Source organism: Lagopus muta, chromosome 2, assembly GCF_023343835.1.
Source record: "Lagopus muta isolate bLagMut1 chromosome 2, bLagMut1 primary, whole genome shotgun sequence".
Classification (NCBI taxonomy): domain Eukaryota; kingdom Metazoa; phylum Chordata; class Aves; order Galliformes; family Phasianidae; genus Lagopus; species Lagopus muta.
This window is the reverse complement of record NC_064434.1, coordinates 2,693,202-2,710,511: the sequence shown is the minus strand read 5'-3', so window position 1 is coordinate 2,710,511 and position 17,310 is coordinate 2,693,202. Positions and strand designations below refer to the sequence as shown.

The window sequence follows — 17,310 nt, the reverse complement described above, 5'->3', positions numbered from 1 at the left end:
ATGCCATAAATGTTTTGTTTTCTTCCATACATTTGAGGAGTGAGACTGATCAAGTTAATCATCTGGTTCCCTACGTCATAGATGTAAATGCCTTTGGAGAATCTTTACAGTCTCTAAGTTGATAAATCTAAAGCAGGTCATGAAGAATGTTATGTGTCTTAACTAGCATTAGGAAGTTACAAAGAATATGAATGCTTTTAGTCCTGTCTTCCTTTATATCTATTTGGAAAAAAAGACACACTTTCAGGGTGTGATTGTTTTGAGATGGGATGAACTGTACACTGTTAAGCACCTTTCCCTCTCTTCTGATTATGGGGAGCAGAGGGTGACTAGTCCAATCGTAACCATATGCAGTACAAAACACCACCATTAGATGCCAGTTATTATTGGTGGAGAAAGGCATGAACTTCCAGACCCCTCTCATCTGTCTTAGAAACTTGGTGTGCGTGTCAAGTGGCCACTCATACATCTGTAGTGCTGTCCTAGGGGGTCCTCCAGCTCCTTTCCTAGGAATACCAATCTCCTACATGTTTTGTGTCATTTCTACCAAAATTGTGGCTGCCTTAGATACCCTAAAGCATCTCAAATTACTCCAAACACTCACATGTGGACAAATGTATTTCTTTTCCTGCTGTAGAAAGAGATGAATTATCATTGGGAAGAAATAAACTGATTTTGTTCATTTTAGAAAGGGTTTACTTATCAGCATAATCCCACTCCATGGCATCAATCCTTCCTAATTTTCTCAATAAAATGATAACAGAAAAGGAATTGAATGACTGTTTCATTGAAGAATGCAGAATATGGCTGCAAAATGCCTCCAGACTCAAAGAGGCTTGAGTTCAAACTACATCTTCAATGTTTCCTTTGTGAGGATGTGTGCTGAGTGGTAAAGAAATATTTCAGGAATATATTAGTAAGATTGTTAACCACTTAACTGCTGTGGACCGTGCCAATCTGACATATATGTCATTTTGTTATTATTTTATAGATTTTTTTGTGTGTGTGTGTGAGTGGATTCTGTTAGACCTCTGCACCTCAGCTGGATTTCCAAAGACAGTAAAGCTGCAGAAACAAGCTGCTGGAGAAAAGAAAGTATCGTAAAATGAAGGCAACACAAAAGAAGACTCCGATTGCCTGCATTGATCCTGTTGAATAGAGACCTGGGTATGGCAGACTGCGGCGTTGGGGGGCCAGGGACTGAGAAGACAGAGAACAGAAGCCCATACAGTCTTTTAATCTGAAGTTCACAGGAGATCAGGGCTTTTAATGAAACTATCGAGGCGTGTTGTTTTTCATTTAGTCTGCCATATTCTGCTCACAGGAGATGCTTCAGTTGCTGCTTGAATAGCCAGGACAGATTCCTAACAGGTTCTGGCCTTGTTTCAGTGCAGCATTATCATACATTCCCATGTGGGGAGATGCAGCCCCCAGCAACGAACAGTTCATCTGTCCCACGGCCTGTGGATTCCTCTCTAGCCAGGTTTCCATATTGTCTTCCCAGCGGAGAGTGGATCAGGCATTTCTGATGGACCAGAGGAAGCCCTTCTTCCAACCTATCCAGCATGCAAGCAAAGCCAGTATACTAGAACTGCATGTCCCACAGCTGATGTGCTGGCCCTGACTTTGCTGCCGGAGAAGAAAGTGCTTCACATTAGCCTGCAACGAACGCCATGTGCCACCTCAGCCAAGTCCAGAAGTGCTTATAAAAAACAGTGTTAGTGTATCATTCAGAACAATCAAATACTACATGCACGAAAAGTAGTTTTAGAGCAACATAAATTTTTAAAAAAGTGACAATTTCATCACACAATTACTGTACACTGCTGTTCTTAGGGTTGAATACTTTCCTCTCTCGCGCTCTCTCTTTCTCTCTGTTTTAATCTTTCTCTTTTTTCTTTTCCTTTTTTTTTTCTTTTTTTCTTTTTTTTTTTTTTTTATTCCCCCCCTCCCCCTGTTTTTTTTGTTTTGTTTTGTTTTGTTTTTTGTTTTTTTGTGGTTCTTTTTTTTTTTTTTTGATTTGGTCCACTGGAGATAAATCGCCCTCAATGATATATATATTTAAAAAAAATATCAGCAGCAAGACTCTCTTGAAATAGATTCTGTTTGATGTAGCTAGTCTGTCTTTTCTGTTTTGCCCTCTTTCACAGCAGCCTCTGAAGTTTTCCGTAGGGGGGCTTTCTCCGAGTTGGCGTGTCCTTGGCCGGATTCCGCCGCTCCTCCGTTTTTGTGCGATGTGTGCTTTTCCAAGTAGTTCAGCATTTCACTGAGAACAGTTTGGAAAGTGCTTAGGGCAGCACATATTGCAGGAGTTCCAAAACCGTGAGTGATCAAACTGCAGATGGGAAAGAGAAAGAAAAAGAAATGCATGCACGCATAAATATATATAGACTTACATACGTTGAAGTGTTTACAGTACACACATTTCAGGCTGAAAATCGAGACTTACTCCCTAAACTATTTATTACCTGTGAGAGAAACAGAAAATAAAAGAGTGAGAGCAGACTGCATACAGCTTCAAAGGTTGCTTTCGGTAGGAGCATCACTTCTAAAGCACTGTGGGACAGATCTGTGGATTGCAGATTGACACGGTATTGTTGACTTCAGAGCCAAGAGGGGATCCATGCCCTAGGCTGTCCAGCACTACTACTTTTCCAGTCCCAGAAGGACTGACTCCCCTTTCCTTAGGTGAAAGTAGCCAAGTCTGTGTGGCTTATTCACAGGTCAGACTTGCAAGCAAGCTCTGATTATTCCGATTATCCACTGAATGTGGCTCTGGGCAGCCTGGTCTAGAGGTTGCTGACCCTGCACATATCAGGGGGTTGAAACTGGATGATCATTGCGGCCCTTTTCAACCCAGGCCATTCTATGATTCTATGATGATTCTATGATACCATGTGGAGGCATGTACGGTTGCATACACAGTAGGAAATTAAACAGTGCCAGGGCAATTGGCATAGTTTGGTCATGATTGTGACTGCTAAGCTTCCTGAGCATCGAACAGTGTGGGGTGCAAACTGCCCTTTGGGAATAACTCTTGGCCCAAACAATGCCCAGGAAATGTTATACCTAGAACTAGTTCAGCCAGGCTAAACACACAGACAAATCATCGTAGAATCATAGAATGGCTTGGTTTGGAAGGGAGCTTGAGGATCATCAAGCTCCAAGCCCCCTGCCGCATGCATGGCCACCAACTTCTATATCTAATACTGGACCAGGATCAATGAGTTGTAAAAATAACCAGTTTCCAACACTCTTGCATTGGTGGTTGAATTTCCTAGGGTGGATTTACCTTATTGCACCTTTAGTTCATATAAGCCGTTTTCTCAAGATAGGAGTTTGTTCTTCATGTTTTTTGCATTGTAAAGTGTCTGAATTTCAGCAGTGCTTTTCACATATCAGTTACTGAATTGAAGCCTTAATGGAGTTGCCAAGCAGTCTTATAGTGGGCAAATTTCATTTAAGTTTAACGATGCATTTCAGGGCACATATAGGTACATACTGCATTTAGGCACCTTAGCTTGGCTTCTATTTGCAGATCCTGAAATTCTCCTATTTTCTACAGTTTTCTGTAGCAATCATCAGCTCTGCAAGGACTTCAGGATGTCAGAAATGGCACTAGAGATCAGTTGTTAAGCAATTGACTCCAGTTCTGTCTGTTCAAATTATGTGTGTGCAGCGTAAACTGTTTGCATAAGGCCCAGGGCCTCTCAGGTGGTACTAGACACCTTAAGATGGGTAACTAAATTTTTTTCATTCTTATAATGAACAATTTTGATAAGTTCTGGGTGGAAGAATATGAACAAAAACAGAAGCAAAGAAACCCAAAGCAAAAAAACATAATCCTTCCAAATGTTTTTCTTCCGTTTAAAAACTATTAAAAAGTGGAAAACTACTTCAAATGTTGAAATATCATTGCAGTTTTAAAAATATTTATTTCAGTAATAAAAACTATTTCATCCTGTGCTAGTGAAGGTCTTCTCCCCTGTGTAACTGCAGGTGTCTGAGGTACCACATCAGTAAACTCCAATTTAATGCACAGAGCCATGCCGGAGGTCAGAAGTAGGAACACTTCACTTCAATGGGAATTCCTCTCCTCCACATTTTGGCTTCTCAGTCTTTAAAGATGTTTAAGAAAATAGTGAAAAAAATAGTGATCTGGGGAAAAGAGTTTATACAAGACATGGACGACTGCCAAGATATTGGACATATCAAAAACAAGCATGGGAAAGACTCCAAGACGTCTTTCAGGGTGATCTTCCTGTCTCTGCTGGATGTGGGAACCTTGTTTGTTGGGAATGCTAAGGAAGACACCATGCTTAAGGAAGTCCTAACCAAAAGAAGGGCTCAGCGTGGAACTCTGTCACTGTTTCAGACTGGGAACTGCCCAGTCTTTTATGAAGGATGTTCTGAAAGCAATTAAAAAAATAGCTCACTTTTGGAATGTTTATTCACCAGTATTCCAGTCGCTTTTCAAAGCAGGAAGCTGTGTTTATCCCTGGTTAGCAGCGAGAGGAAAATGATAATGAAATATTTACAAGGGCAATTTTACAGGCATCAAGTAATGACACCAATGACTCTTGAAGTTTGGACTTGTGGTAATATCTGAACCTTTTAAAGAAAATGGAGTTTTGGGATCATTTTTTAATTTTGTTATTATTACATACTTTTTTGGGAAATGTCTGGCATACTAAGAAAAGAAATCATCAGAGTTGCCATCTTTGTTTAATGCTTGCAAAACCAATACCAGCTCAAGCATACATATAAGAGTATTTTTAGCCCTTTCAAGTCCAATATTAAGGTCAGGTGATTTAAAGATTTTGTGTTGGAATTCATCTTCATTTTTAATCTTTGCAAGTCTGGAGAAATGAAAATGTGAAGGAGGTAACATTATCAGAAAGCAAGAAAAATAACATCCAAATACATCTGTACTAGCTAGAATACCTCATGGTTTTTACATTGCTTGTGTGGTCTTCTGTGCCACGTTTTGGGGAACTGACTGAACCAAGAAATACATAAAATATTTATGGACTTATGTGCGAAAGAAACCAGTTATCTGTTTAAGAAGTACCTACAGTCATTCATTTCCAGTAGATAGGAATAGTAAGTTTAACAAAGGATTGACTAGAAAAGAATTCTCTTGGCCTTTTTGTCTTTGAACATTTCCACTCTTGAGCAAAAGGAATAGTGCTGTGTTCATATAATAGCTCAATACGCCCTGAAGAGTGAAGAGGGAATACTATAGTGAAAACTGAGAAAAAATAGGGCTAAGAGTGAGGGTAGAAAACGTTCTCAAAATGCTGAACGAGACTGCAGTAAGCACCAGAATGGGTCAAAATCTGACATTTAGGTGTGTAAGCAACGGTGTCAACTTGTAGCTGTATCCTAAACTCCCTTCACAATTAAATTGACTTAATGAATTCAGTTTCCTACATGGCAGTCTTCACTGATTTGAGATGCCCTATGGCACCTGAGTCATTCGTGTGGAATTGGAAGACAAGATACAGAATTTCATTAAGTTCACCTTGCTTCTAGGTGTTCAGAGGCCAGACACTTCTATGGTTTCTTTTATGCATCTTTACATGTTGGTAGCAGATGCCAATGTTTAGGCAACCGAACTGAGTCCTGGGGCTTTACTCAATACAGTCAGAGATGTCTGGAGTCTGGCACTTGAAAAAGAGACATCTCCTTTATGAGAAGCTACTCCATTGATTCTGGCTGCAACGTGAAGCTGAGTAAGAATGTGTCTTTGGTGCCACATCAGATGCCTTATGGTAACAAGATATTTATGCCAAGCAAGTGTGTGTACAGGAGAATAGCAACATTTAAAAGAAGCAATGAACTGATGGTACACCTCATAGCACCTAAAAAGAAGTTCCATGCTATTGTTTCCTGAGCTGTATCTTTTCATAGACAGTCAAGTCTCCTGTCTACCTGGGAATCTTCAGCACACAGCTGATAAGGAGATGCCTTGATGCTGGTATTTCAGTCTGAGCAGAATCTTGAATGTGCCTGAAAACTAATGGTTATAGGAAAGGGATTTTCTGGGGTAAGTTATGGGTTTATCTCCTTCATAGATCCGCTTTATGGTATCTTATATATCAAAAATAGTAATTAAAAAACAGATGTTTTTAAAAGATTACTTTGTATTTCTTATTAAAACTAAACAAAACAAGAAAAACTCAACAACCTTGAAATAGCACTGAAGTCTAATGATAGCACAAGTTTTGATTCCTGTCACATTTGTTCTCCATAGATCGAGTTATGCAAAACTTATTAAATTCCCCATGATGCTTGTTGAAAGAAACTATTTTATAGAAAATTTCTGACCAGTTGTCCATGTTATACTCCTGTGAGGGTATACTTTTTTTGGCCCCACTTTATGTAACAGGCATAGAAAGGCAAAGAGATGCTATCTGCTATTTTATCTTACATTTTTATCAGTAATTCCCACTACTCTAATTTTGGTGAGCTTTGTTTATCTGCAAATCTTTGAAAAATCTAAGAAAGTTGGATAATATCCCTTTGCTGATGAAAGTGAGTTTCAATCCAGGGAGAAAATCTGATTTTACATTTAAATCCCAGGCAAAACAGACAGAAGACTAATAGCAAAGTATTAAAATGTTTCCTGAAAGTCATATTTAATTGCATGATTTTTAGACTTGACTGAGCTCCCACTAAAGTCAGTTCATTTTTGGTGTGCTTCACACCTACAAAGAGAATTGCTTTCATTATAAGACTTTCATTTGTGTTTAAGATCCTAAAATTAAACACAAAGGTTTTATAATGGAATCATCTGGGTATTCACAGCTTTTTAGTACACTTCATTGCAACTCCTGTAAGCAAGAAACTTTATTGTTCTAAAAGGTAAGGCTAAAGTGTCTGATTTGGGTACTGTTCACAGGGAGATTCATACAGAAGGCTGTGAATAGCAGGCCAACATATTATAAATCCTTATGCTTAAGGACATCCAGATCTCCCTGCAATCCTGCCTGGTGCTACGATGCAATTATGTCTGCTCATGTTTTAAAGATGGCCTTACTTAAAAATGAAAAGATCCAGCTCTGCCTGAAGGCTTGGGTTCTCATTTGGCACCTACCTCAAGGACTCCTTCATACCCTAGGCTGGTGAGACTTCGACTTGTGGCAGAAGAAACAGATTCTCTCTCTGTGGGGGGCAAGAGGCCATCTGCACTGAATGTTTACAGCCTCATTTAAAATAAATAAATACTTCAAAACAATAAAGAAAAAGCAAGCTCAAATGCATTGTTTGAAATTTCCCACAATTCTAAATGTGAAGAACCGCTTCAAATTTAACAGTGCATGGCAGATAACGAGTAGTGAGATCTGATAAGATTTTGGATGGCTGTAAAGGAAATGGAGAAAGATTCAAATCTTACTGATACAAATAACTTCCTAAGTTAGAGGTGCCTCTATTGATTTCTGTTTATTGCAAGGTCTCCCTTATGAGGGTTGCCCAGAAAGCTAAATTGAGATGATCTCACTTCAGAAGGTCAGTCTTCCTAACTATGACAGAAGTTAGACTGATAATTGTGATGAATGCTGGAATATGACCAGCATGTGCTACAGGGATAAACAGTCTATAGGATCAGAGTGGGCAATATCATATAAAAAGCTGCCTTGAAATGTAGGCTCTCATGCTTATTTTCCATTCATAACCAAACAATTATATCAAAGACATGCTCTCCTAACCACATGGTTAAATCCTTTTACTGCATATAAAAGCAAAGAAAAAGTGAGAGGGTAGCACTAAAACTGATGCTCTCTGTTCCTAAAGTATTCAATTTCAGCTCTGCGGATTTTGGATCTTAAGGGTGACTTTCCAGGATTTTAGAAGAATTACCTAGGGTATGTCTCAGAAATACCAAGGACTGTGTCTATAAAATCTTTTCAAGCAACAAACCAAAGATTAAGACATTGAACTATGGTGCACATGGCACTTGCAGAAGCTCTTGGATGTTTGTCAATAAATGTTTCCAGCACAGCATATCTTATCTCCCCAGTAAAACACTGGATAACCCCATGACTTGCTAGTTTTCACTGAGAAAAAGAAAAAAAAATACACAGGCTTCTGCCTTGTAGATGAAAAGTGGCCTTGCTGCCCATTACTTCTTGTGGAGCCAAATACACCAGTGAAATCATAGAGAGATTCAAGATGACTAGTTAACTTGAGAAAGCATAAGCACCTCCCTCCCACAGACAACAGCTCCTTTAACTTCTGCTTTCGCTTAGCGATCATATCTTCGCCTCACAGCAAAGCAAAGAAGCAAATGGGTTTCAGCCGACTTTCTATGATGTGTAGACTTCTACAGTGGAGCAGACAACATGGCTGAGAAGCCATACTGATCTCCTCAGACAAGAAAAACTGAAGAGCTAAGCATTATGTATAAGCATTACAATAAGCATTATAAACACAGTTATGTGTTTAAAGCAACATTATATCCCAGTGATTTAGGATTGCGGAGTTATCAGTTCTTTTCCTGGGAATCAGGAGGAAGTGTTGAATTGAAAAAATGTCAAGTCTCCACAGTTTTCGATCTTTGATGAATACACATTTGTCCCTTCCTCAATAAGCAAGGCATTTATATGTTAATGAAGAGAAAGAAAACAGATTCTCATCAGATCTCTTAATTCCAGAAATGATGGCCTTAAAGGAATCCTGGAATCATTTAGGTTGGAAAAGACCTTCAAGATAATCTAATCCAACTGTCAACCTACCCTACCAAATCCCACCACTAAACCAAATCCCTTAGTGCCACACCTACATCTCTTAAACCTCCAAGGATGGAGACTTCGCTCTTCCCTGGGCAGCCTGTTCCAATGCTTCACCCTCTGTGAAGAAGTACAATAAGAAGATTCATTATAAAACTCAAATGATTTGCCTGTATTAGTAATTCATCCTCTACACACACACACACAAAGTCTCAACCCTTTCAAAAGGATTTTGATTATGAACAGAGCAGGAAGAGATGACAGAATCCCTGCTAAGCAAAGCGACGCAATGATCTTAAAGGTCCCTTCCAACCCAAATCATTCTATAATTCTATGGTTATGATTCTAAGATTGAAGACAGAATCCCTGGAAAGAGAATGCTGGAAAAATACAAAAGGAATGATCTCTAATGCGTTTGGCAAATGTAAAAACAAGTAAAAGAAGGAACAAAATGAGAAAGGGTAAGGGCTAGGGTTAGGGTTAGGGTTAAAGGTTTGATTGCAAATACCTCAGTGCTAGGAGGTGTGGTCCTCCTCAACCAGCTGAATTGAGGGCCAGATTTGAGAAATCATGGCAACTGGGGAACTGTAGAGGGTACCAGAGCTATTTCACCACACAGTCACACACCAAGCTTCTTTCAATCTGTGCATCTAAACAGTAACCTGCTACCCCTGATTAAGATGACTGGAATTATGACAGCATATGCTCTATCTCTTGATAGGAAAGTAAATGTAAGAAAAAGTGAAAAATACAAAAGGGTTGTGCATGTGTATCTGTAATTGCAACCCAGCAGAAAGAATTTGGTCTTAGCTTTTTGCTACAATTACAAAAATGCTCCAAGATTCAAAACCTATTTCATTGCTCTCATTTACCCTTCAGAAAGAATGACGTTGCTTCCTTGCTGCTCCCAGTGTCTGAGCCTCTGCTTTTTTTTCTGTTGCTTTCTGTGTCACATTGTCAGTGTGATGCTAGGCACTCACAGGAGGCTGACAGCTTCAGGCTCAGAGACTAACTAAACGACAAAACTCTTGTCTCAAACAGTTTCACAGGAAAGGTGTTTCATATCAGCTGGATGGCTAGGCAAAATGCAGAATAATTTGTGAGGATGATGATTGCTTTCATTCTTTTGCTTTAGTATTCTGAGCCTATTATTTTTGTCTGTTTATATAAGGTTTCTGCAGTGAAAGAAGTGTCACTTGCAAGGAAGTTGTTTTCCCTTCACTATTTTGCTGTTTTAATCTTTTATATATAAAACAGATGATGTGGATGTGATATTGCACCTTGATGAAATGCAACCTTACAGGATCACACTTCTGTAATCAGTAGATATTCATCTTTCCCTATGTAATGGATGACATTAGTAGGATAGCCGAGCTTTCTGTCCACTGCAAATTCTTGCACATACAAGTGACCCAAAAGCAGGCAAAGAAGATATGTTTAAACCTAATTTTACAAGTGGAGAATGTAAGACTAAGAGACTGACTAATGAGATCAGAGAGCCTGTACTTGTGGAAGCCAAGAAACGTGCACAGTTCTCTTGAGTACAATCTCAGCAAATATTCCTTTTGTAAGGTTTTGTGTCACATTTTTTGGCTTCTCTCAGAATCACAGAATCACCAAGGTTGGAAAAGACCTACAAGATCATCCAGTCCAACCATCCACCCATCACCAATAGTTCTTGCTAAACCATGTCCCTCAACACAATGTCTAAATACTCTTTGAATGCCTCCAGGGTTGGTGACTCCCCCACCTCCCTGGGCATTGCTACCAATCAATACATAACAACTGTTCTCCACTATTTGCAACATGAACATTCTACAACTTAAGGGTTATCCACTCAAGCTCACTCATTCAATTAGAGATCCTATAGGACATCCAGAATAATGGTAAGGATGGTAGATGTGATATGGGGCTCACAAAATCTCTTGAACTGAGGTAATGGCAGATGCACATGAGACAGAATGTCCTTTCACAGCTAAAGTGACCCTAGATCCCCAGATCTGTGAGACAAGTGAATGATTTCTAAGTATTTAAACTGGTGCTAGGATATGCCTCTAGTCACATATACCCTTGCTGGTGATGTGAAGAGTGCCTAGGCTCCTCCTCTGCTGTGAGAGGTCACATCTCCTTTATTCAAGTATTTTAACCTGTAATGTGGTGCAACTTCTCTGATTCCAACTGGGAACATCCCTTTGACAGGGTTAAAGCTAACTTGTGCTTGGAAATTGTTTAGGATGGAAAGAGTTGGTCAAGGCCAAATGCATACAGGAAACCACAATAGCAATCAAGCATTATAGACAGCTGTGTCTAAGGGTTCAGGACCATGTCAATACTGTCTAAAAGATTAGCTTGTATGCGTATTTGGGAGGGGTCTTAATTTCTACATTCCATTCCTGAAATACAGCGGAAGCATTTCCTTTCTTCAGAGCAGGGGTCTATGCAACAGAAAGCAATCAGTTAATCTGGCCTACGTCTCTGCTCTGGAGGTGGCAGGATGAGATATATGTGAGAGAGGTGTCCAAGAGATGGGTGACTTGTGAGTTAACGCCAACCATTTCCCATACTGAGATGCTTATGTGCCATCAAAACACCAGCACTGTACTAGCTGGTTGTGCTGGTTAGCAGTGACTCAGATTCAACAGAATTAACTGCTGGTCTGCAATGCCAGCACTCAGCTCTGCTGAACTAGTGGCAGGATTGTGGGTGTTGGAGGGTTATGCAAAGCTTCACCATCTCACGTGACAACCAACCTGCACCATATGATCTCTGGGTGTGTATCTCAGAGCTCTTGTGCATCCAGGTAGGCTTGTCTTCTTCTGCTGTAGTTCCCAATTGCCCTGGTTCAACATTTCCAAGCTTTTCTAATCTAACTTGCTGTCAAAGCTCTACATACGAATTTCATTTACATTCATCTTTCTGCTTTCTCTAACCATTCCAACCTCTATTTTTCCTCCCATCACCCTGGATAATTGAGAGCTGTCTCTCAGTTTCACTGAGTATGAAACTAGGCTCTTTTACCTGTTCTGAATCCAAAGACAACCAATTTACAATGCTAGAGAGATTTGTATAACCTTGCTGTCTTGAAAAAATAAAGAAAGATGAAATCTCTGCCTTGCTGACATCAGTGGGATTTGAAAACAGTTTTAGTTCCAGGATAAATTAAAATCTCAGCTTTTCCCTCCTGCACATACAGACATATGCATATGTACACAAATGTTTTATTTGATTCTGTGGGGCTTTTGGAAGAAGAAGCTCTGAATTATAAGTAATAGGCAGCATTTTGAAAGAAACTGAGATTTATCTGAATATTTTTTTTTCGTTTTTTCCCCCCCAATATTTTTGTTCTCATTTATTTTCTCTGTCTAGTATCTTCCTCTCCCTTTCCTCATGCTCACTCCATTTTGAAAGCGAAGGGCTGGAGAAATGGGTTTCTCTCTTTAATATTGTAGGAACATCTGGGTTCTTTTCTAGTACTGTGCTGGCTTAGCCCTCTGATGTTTGGACTCATACATGCATTTACACATATCAGCCTTTAGAGGACAACAAAGAGACAGTCATGAGTCTGGACAAAAAGTCTCAGTATGGAACTGGATTTTTCTGGGTTTTCTTGTTTGCCCCATGGCTTAATGCTAATTTTGTCTGTAGTCATGGCTTTCAGGCTAGACACAACCCACAGGATTATTCCACTTGCTCCGCTGCATTTATCACAATGGAATCAAAGAAGAGTTGAAGGATTGCATGAATAGCCCTACAGCACATCACCTCTTCATGAGTCCACATTTATGCACATGGTTAGAAATCTGAGCTGCCTCAGCACTTTGCCCATGAGGTAAAATGATCTAGTCCTGACAAGGTTGGACTTCTCTATCCTTAGTATGTTTTTTATAGTGCAACTAAGGCACCTAGCTGAGCTCTAGTAAGGACTAATGCTTTCCTGAATTCTTAGACTGTATGCATATTTATAATATATATAGTATGTCTATTATTATAATATATATATTAGTAATAATTGTATGTATTAGAAATATATATGTGCCACTGTGATGAGGAATCCTTTGGTACAATGCTTCTTAGATTAGGCAACAAAAAACAAAGGATCTTGCTAACAAACAGCACAAGCAGACAACACATGCCTATACCCTGGCACCTTTTTATTTATTAATATCAATTCAGCATCTTTGCAGAAAGATACTTCAAGATGCATTGAAAAGGAAGACATCTTGAATAAAGCATAACTGACATGACCCTGGCAGAGGTAATGCTAAGTAATTGCTGTTATGAATATGAGGCTCTACAGAATTGCTTCTTCATGGTCATACAGCACTGAGAAATTATTCTTCTTGCAGGCTTGAGTTTTCTGCATTCAGGTCAGACAGGAATCTCAGAGCAACTGCACAAACATGGCTGCACCAGGGGTGTAGATGAGCCTCTGTTTTTTTGTGTATTTGGTAAAGTTGTGCAAAACTCAGCAGTTTTCAGGCTCACTGGCAGCTTCTTTGAAGTTTTCCCCTGTTCTAAGCTGTGTATGAAGTTGAGTTTGGAGTTTGAGCAAACCCAGCATTTCTGAGCCCTTCATGGGGACTGTCCTGTGCTTCAGATGAGACACACGCTTAAAGATCTTGAAGAACTGGGACTTGGTGGGAAAATATCAGAGAGAACTGTGAGCTTAAAGTTTTAAAACCGATTTGCTCATATTTGACCTGTGCCAGCCTGTGAACCCTAGTCTTAATTATTAATGTTGAGCAAGAAACATTGCAAGCAAGTAGAGATCATGATTCCACATTTACCAGAGGCAATTTATTCCTAAAAAAACACTTTCTTTTACCCTAAAGTAGTAGATGTTGGATTCTAATAGGTATCAGATTTTATAGCCCTTTAGAAGGGGCCTAACTGAGGTTATTCTGATAACGTATATTTATGTGATTCCTCTCACTTTTTTCCTGATCACAAAAGTTCTGTTTCTTTCTGACATCATATGGCATAAGCATATAAGTATATGTATAAAAGCTCAACATTTCATATTGTTGGGAACAACTTTTGGTGCTTGAAGACAGAATTTCTTAACCTCTTCTTGTGATGGTAAATCTATATGAAACTTTATGGGATTACTGATGGTCTTGTGATCAAAATTCAGATCATATTGAATAATGGCTGGAAAACACAAAGTCATGCTAAAATATTCAAAGTCCTTCATCAGAGGTTCTTGTTTAAGTCTACAGAATGCCTTTCCCAAAAGTAATTGTAATCTCAGTCTAGAGATTTATACATCACTGACATAGAGAATTTATTGTGATTAATCCTACAGTTCTGGAACACAGATAGAAATGAAGATGAAAAATTCGTTATTGAAAAAGCATATCATGAAATTTATAATGTTTTTATGTAGTTCCTCATTCAGATTTATACTTTTTTTTTTTTTTTTTTGGCAGAGCACTAACAACTCCTGGCTATTTTGGTCATAAGTAAGACTAATTTTGTGTGCGTAGTCAGAGTAAGTCACTTATTAGGGCAGTCCAAATAATCTCTCATTATTGTAGGCATTATCAGAGTATTCAACAGTGAATATGGTGAAAGTGTCAAATATTTCTCTGACATACAGTTGCAAAACTACCTATAGACATAAATGCTTCATATGTGTTTCTAATTCACTGTAATCAATAAGGACAACATGTTCTTTCAGAAATCTAGTTTTAGATGAAGGCCTATGATCAGGGATGTGGAGGCCAATGCATGTTGAAGATCTGAATTCTTAGCTTGCTGTTAGGTTGACACTGCCAACATTTTTTAAAGAAACCTTTCTCTTCAGGTGTACAATGACACATCTCCTTATGCTTGTAGCCAGTAGGAGGCTGTGCTACGCCTAAGAAAGCAGTGCCTGCTGTTCCTGGGTTACAAGGACCTTCTCCTTGCACATGAGTTTCTCCCTCATCTCTCATCCTCAACTAATCCTCATCAGCAAATGTCCTGTGACAGGGCTTGGCTCAGTCTGAGGATCATCCCGCAGAGAATGACAGACAAACCAAGTGATCGTTGAAGAGGAATCTCTGTTGACTCAGAAAATAATCAGTTCTCCTTGAAAACATATGAGTTAAATTCTCACATCTTCTCTGCCATCTGAGACAGGTTTATTTGCCTTCTGTGATATTTAATCAAGAAGGCAAGTTGTGGTAGAGTGATAGACAACGAAGCTCTGAAGACTGCCACAAGTAGGAGATGAGAATCGTTGGTTTTTTTTTTGGCTCACACTAAATTTAGGTATTTACAATATAAGCGAGTATACATGTGTACCTTTTGGCTCAGATCCCAAGATCTAGACTAGACTTATCAGTCAATGGAGTTTAGAGATAAATTTGTCATATGGTAGATGTTTATGTTAGTCTTGCTGAATTGCACTGCAGATTCCAATGGCTGAAATAAGATCCCTATGGACAATGGCAGGAGGTTATACACCTGGCTGAAATAGAGACACGCATGTCAATGAGTAGAGTTAGAGGTCTGGTTCAGAAGTTGGACGTGACCTCAAGTTCTGTGCAATAGATGGAAAAAGTACATGGTCTCAGCTCAGCCTATGGGTCTGGCAGCACTCAGCATTTCCCAGGCACACATTTGAGAGACAGCAGTCCTATTTAAGCCCAGGGAAGCATCTGTGAAGGATCAAGACCTGTACTTTTCCAGATACCCATCTACAGTCCAATGCTTATTGCCTATAGCAGGCATAAAAGAAAGTACTGACTGATCCAAGAAGCACATACAGAAGCCTTGTACTCCAACCCACTGAAGTCAGGCAGAGAAAGAAGGATGGAAGCTGTACCAGTTGACAGCTGTTGTAGCTGGAGCTGCCAGCATTTTACCCCTACTGCCATTTCTTTGAACACAGGAATCCCTGGCGATTAGGTATCCTCTATCCTACTTACTTTGTGTGCATGTAATGGGCCTGGAGAAAAGAAGGCTGTGGGGTGACCTCATTGCAGCCTTTCAATACCTAAAGGGAGCCTACAGACAAGAGGGGAATTGACTCTTTGAAAGGGTTGATAACAGAAGGACAAGGGGAAATGGTTTTAAGTTGAGGGAAGGACGATTTAGGTTTGATGTCAGGGGGAAATTCTTTACAGAGTGGTGAGGTGCTGGAACAGCTGCCCAGAGGGGCTGTGGATGCCCCGTCCATCCCTGGAGGTGTTCAAGGCCAGGTTGGATGGGGCCCTGGGCAGCCTGGGCTGCTATGAAATGGGGAGGTTGGTGGCCCTGCATGGCACAGGGGGGTTGGAGCTTCGTGATCTTTGAGGTCCCTTCCAACCCGGGCCATTCAGTGATTCTGTGATTCTTTGAATTAACTATTTTTCCACAAGCCTAGGTAACTCAGTAAGATCCTTCTTTGAACATTCTGTCTAAATAAGTATGTTTTCTTTAATATGCAAGTGTATTTAAGTGTTTTGGAATAACAGAGAAAGTATGCATAGAGGTAGGCGGTGTGTGCCTGTGTGTGCACATCACTGCATAAGAATAAAATTGAGGTTGTCTTACTGTGTTCATATATGAATAGGGCAAATACAGCTCTATGCAAGAGTAAAAAGGAATGTATATTTGTGGACCAGGCATTACCCCAGCCTTCTAGCCTTGATGAAACACATAGGTAGAAGAAGTGGATGTTTTGGGTGCCATTCAAAGCCTGAGGGACTAAAAATTAGGTACCATCATCACCTAGCTGGTAGGTTTCTGATGTTCTATCAGAATCTTAATAACTAAAAGTTGTTGGAATACTGGGGCATAGAAGCTATCTGCCCATCCAATGAACGGAGTGTATCCCATCTCACTGCACTAAAGAATATGCAAGATCAACCTGGAGTTTTATAGTATTAAAAAACCTGCTTAATATTTTGGTTTACAAACTGTTATATACTCTTCTCTGTGATCCAAGCAATGGCAGAAGAACCTCTAGGACATTTCATCACATATCTTTGATAAATCTCTTAGATAATCTCACTACTTCAGCATAGCCCTATGGAAAGGTTTTTACCATCACTTGTGTATCTAGCACACAACATAAAGTGAAAACATGAAAATGTGCAGCAACACCTGGGCTAACAAATCTTGCAAATCGTATGCTGTCTACATGCTTCTATCCATAATTTGGATAAAATTCCAATGAAGTGTGCCATTGGAGTTCATATACAGCAAATCTTCAGCTTCTTAGCTTCTTAGGCTGTCACAAGAACTGATCTACATGTTTATAGCACTCTCTGGCACAGTTTAGGTCTGGGCAAACTTCCATTCTATCAGACCATTCCAAGGTGCTGTTCAGGAGCCTGTATAGCAAGACCATTCCCAGCAAACAGTGTGCTTTGAGGCCAGTGTGGTTTGGAGGCTGAAGTATCTATAAGCTATATAGAATAGGGTGATCGCAGTGACATAATCTCAAATGGATTTACAAGCATAGACGAAGCACTGGGACTATTTAGAAAATTAATAAGGATGCAGCTGAATTGTTCCTCTATTCATTGGTATTTAAATTCATCTATATAGCCAATGCAGCTGAGAATGTGTATTTCCACACTTGCGGACCATCTTCTTCTCTCTTGAT

The 17,310-nt window shown here is 39.6% G+C and overlaps 1 protein-coding gene across 1 annotated transcript in view; it reads right to left on the bottom strand.

The window, feature by feature from the left end:
• Positions 1-2,009: 2,009 nt before the first annotated feature.
• The window catches only part of TFAP2D (transcription factor AP-2 delta), a 49,851-nt gene continuing 34,550 nt past the window's right edge, over positions 2,010-17,310 (bottom strand). The window contains 1 exon segment of the mRNA XM_048935397.1: positions 2,010-2,335. Coding sequence (XP_048791354.1) covers positions 2,116-2,335 — 220 coding nt within the window. The 3' untranslated portion in view covers positions 2,010-2,115.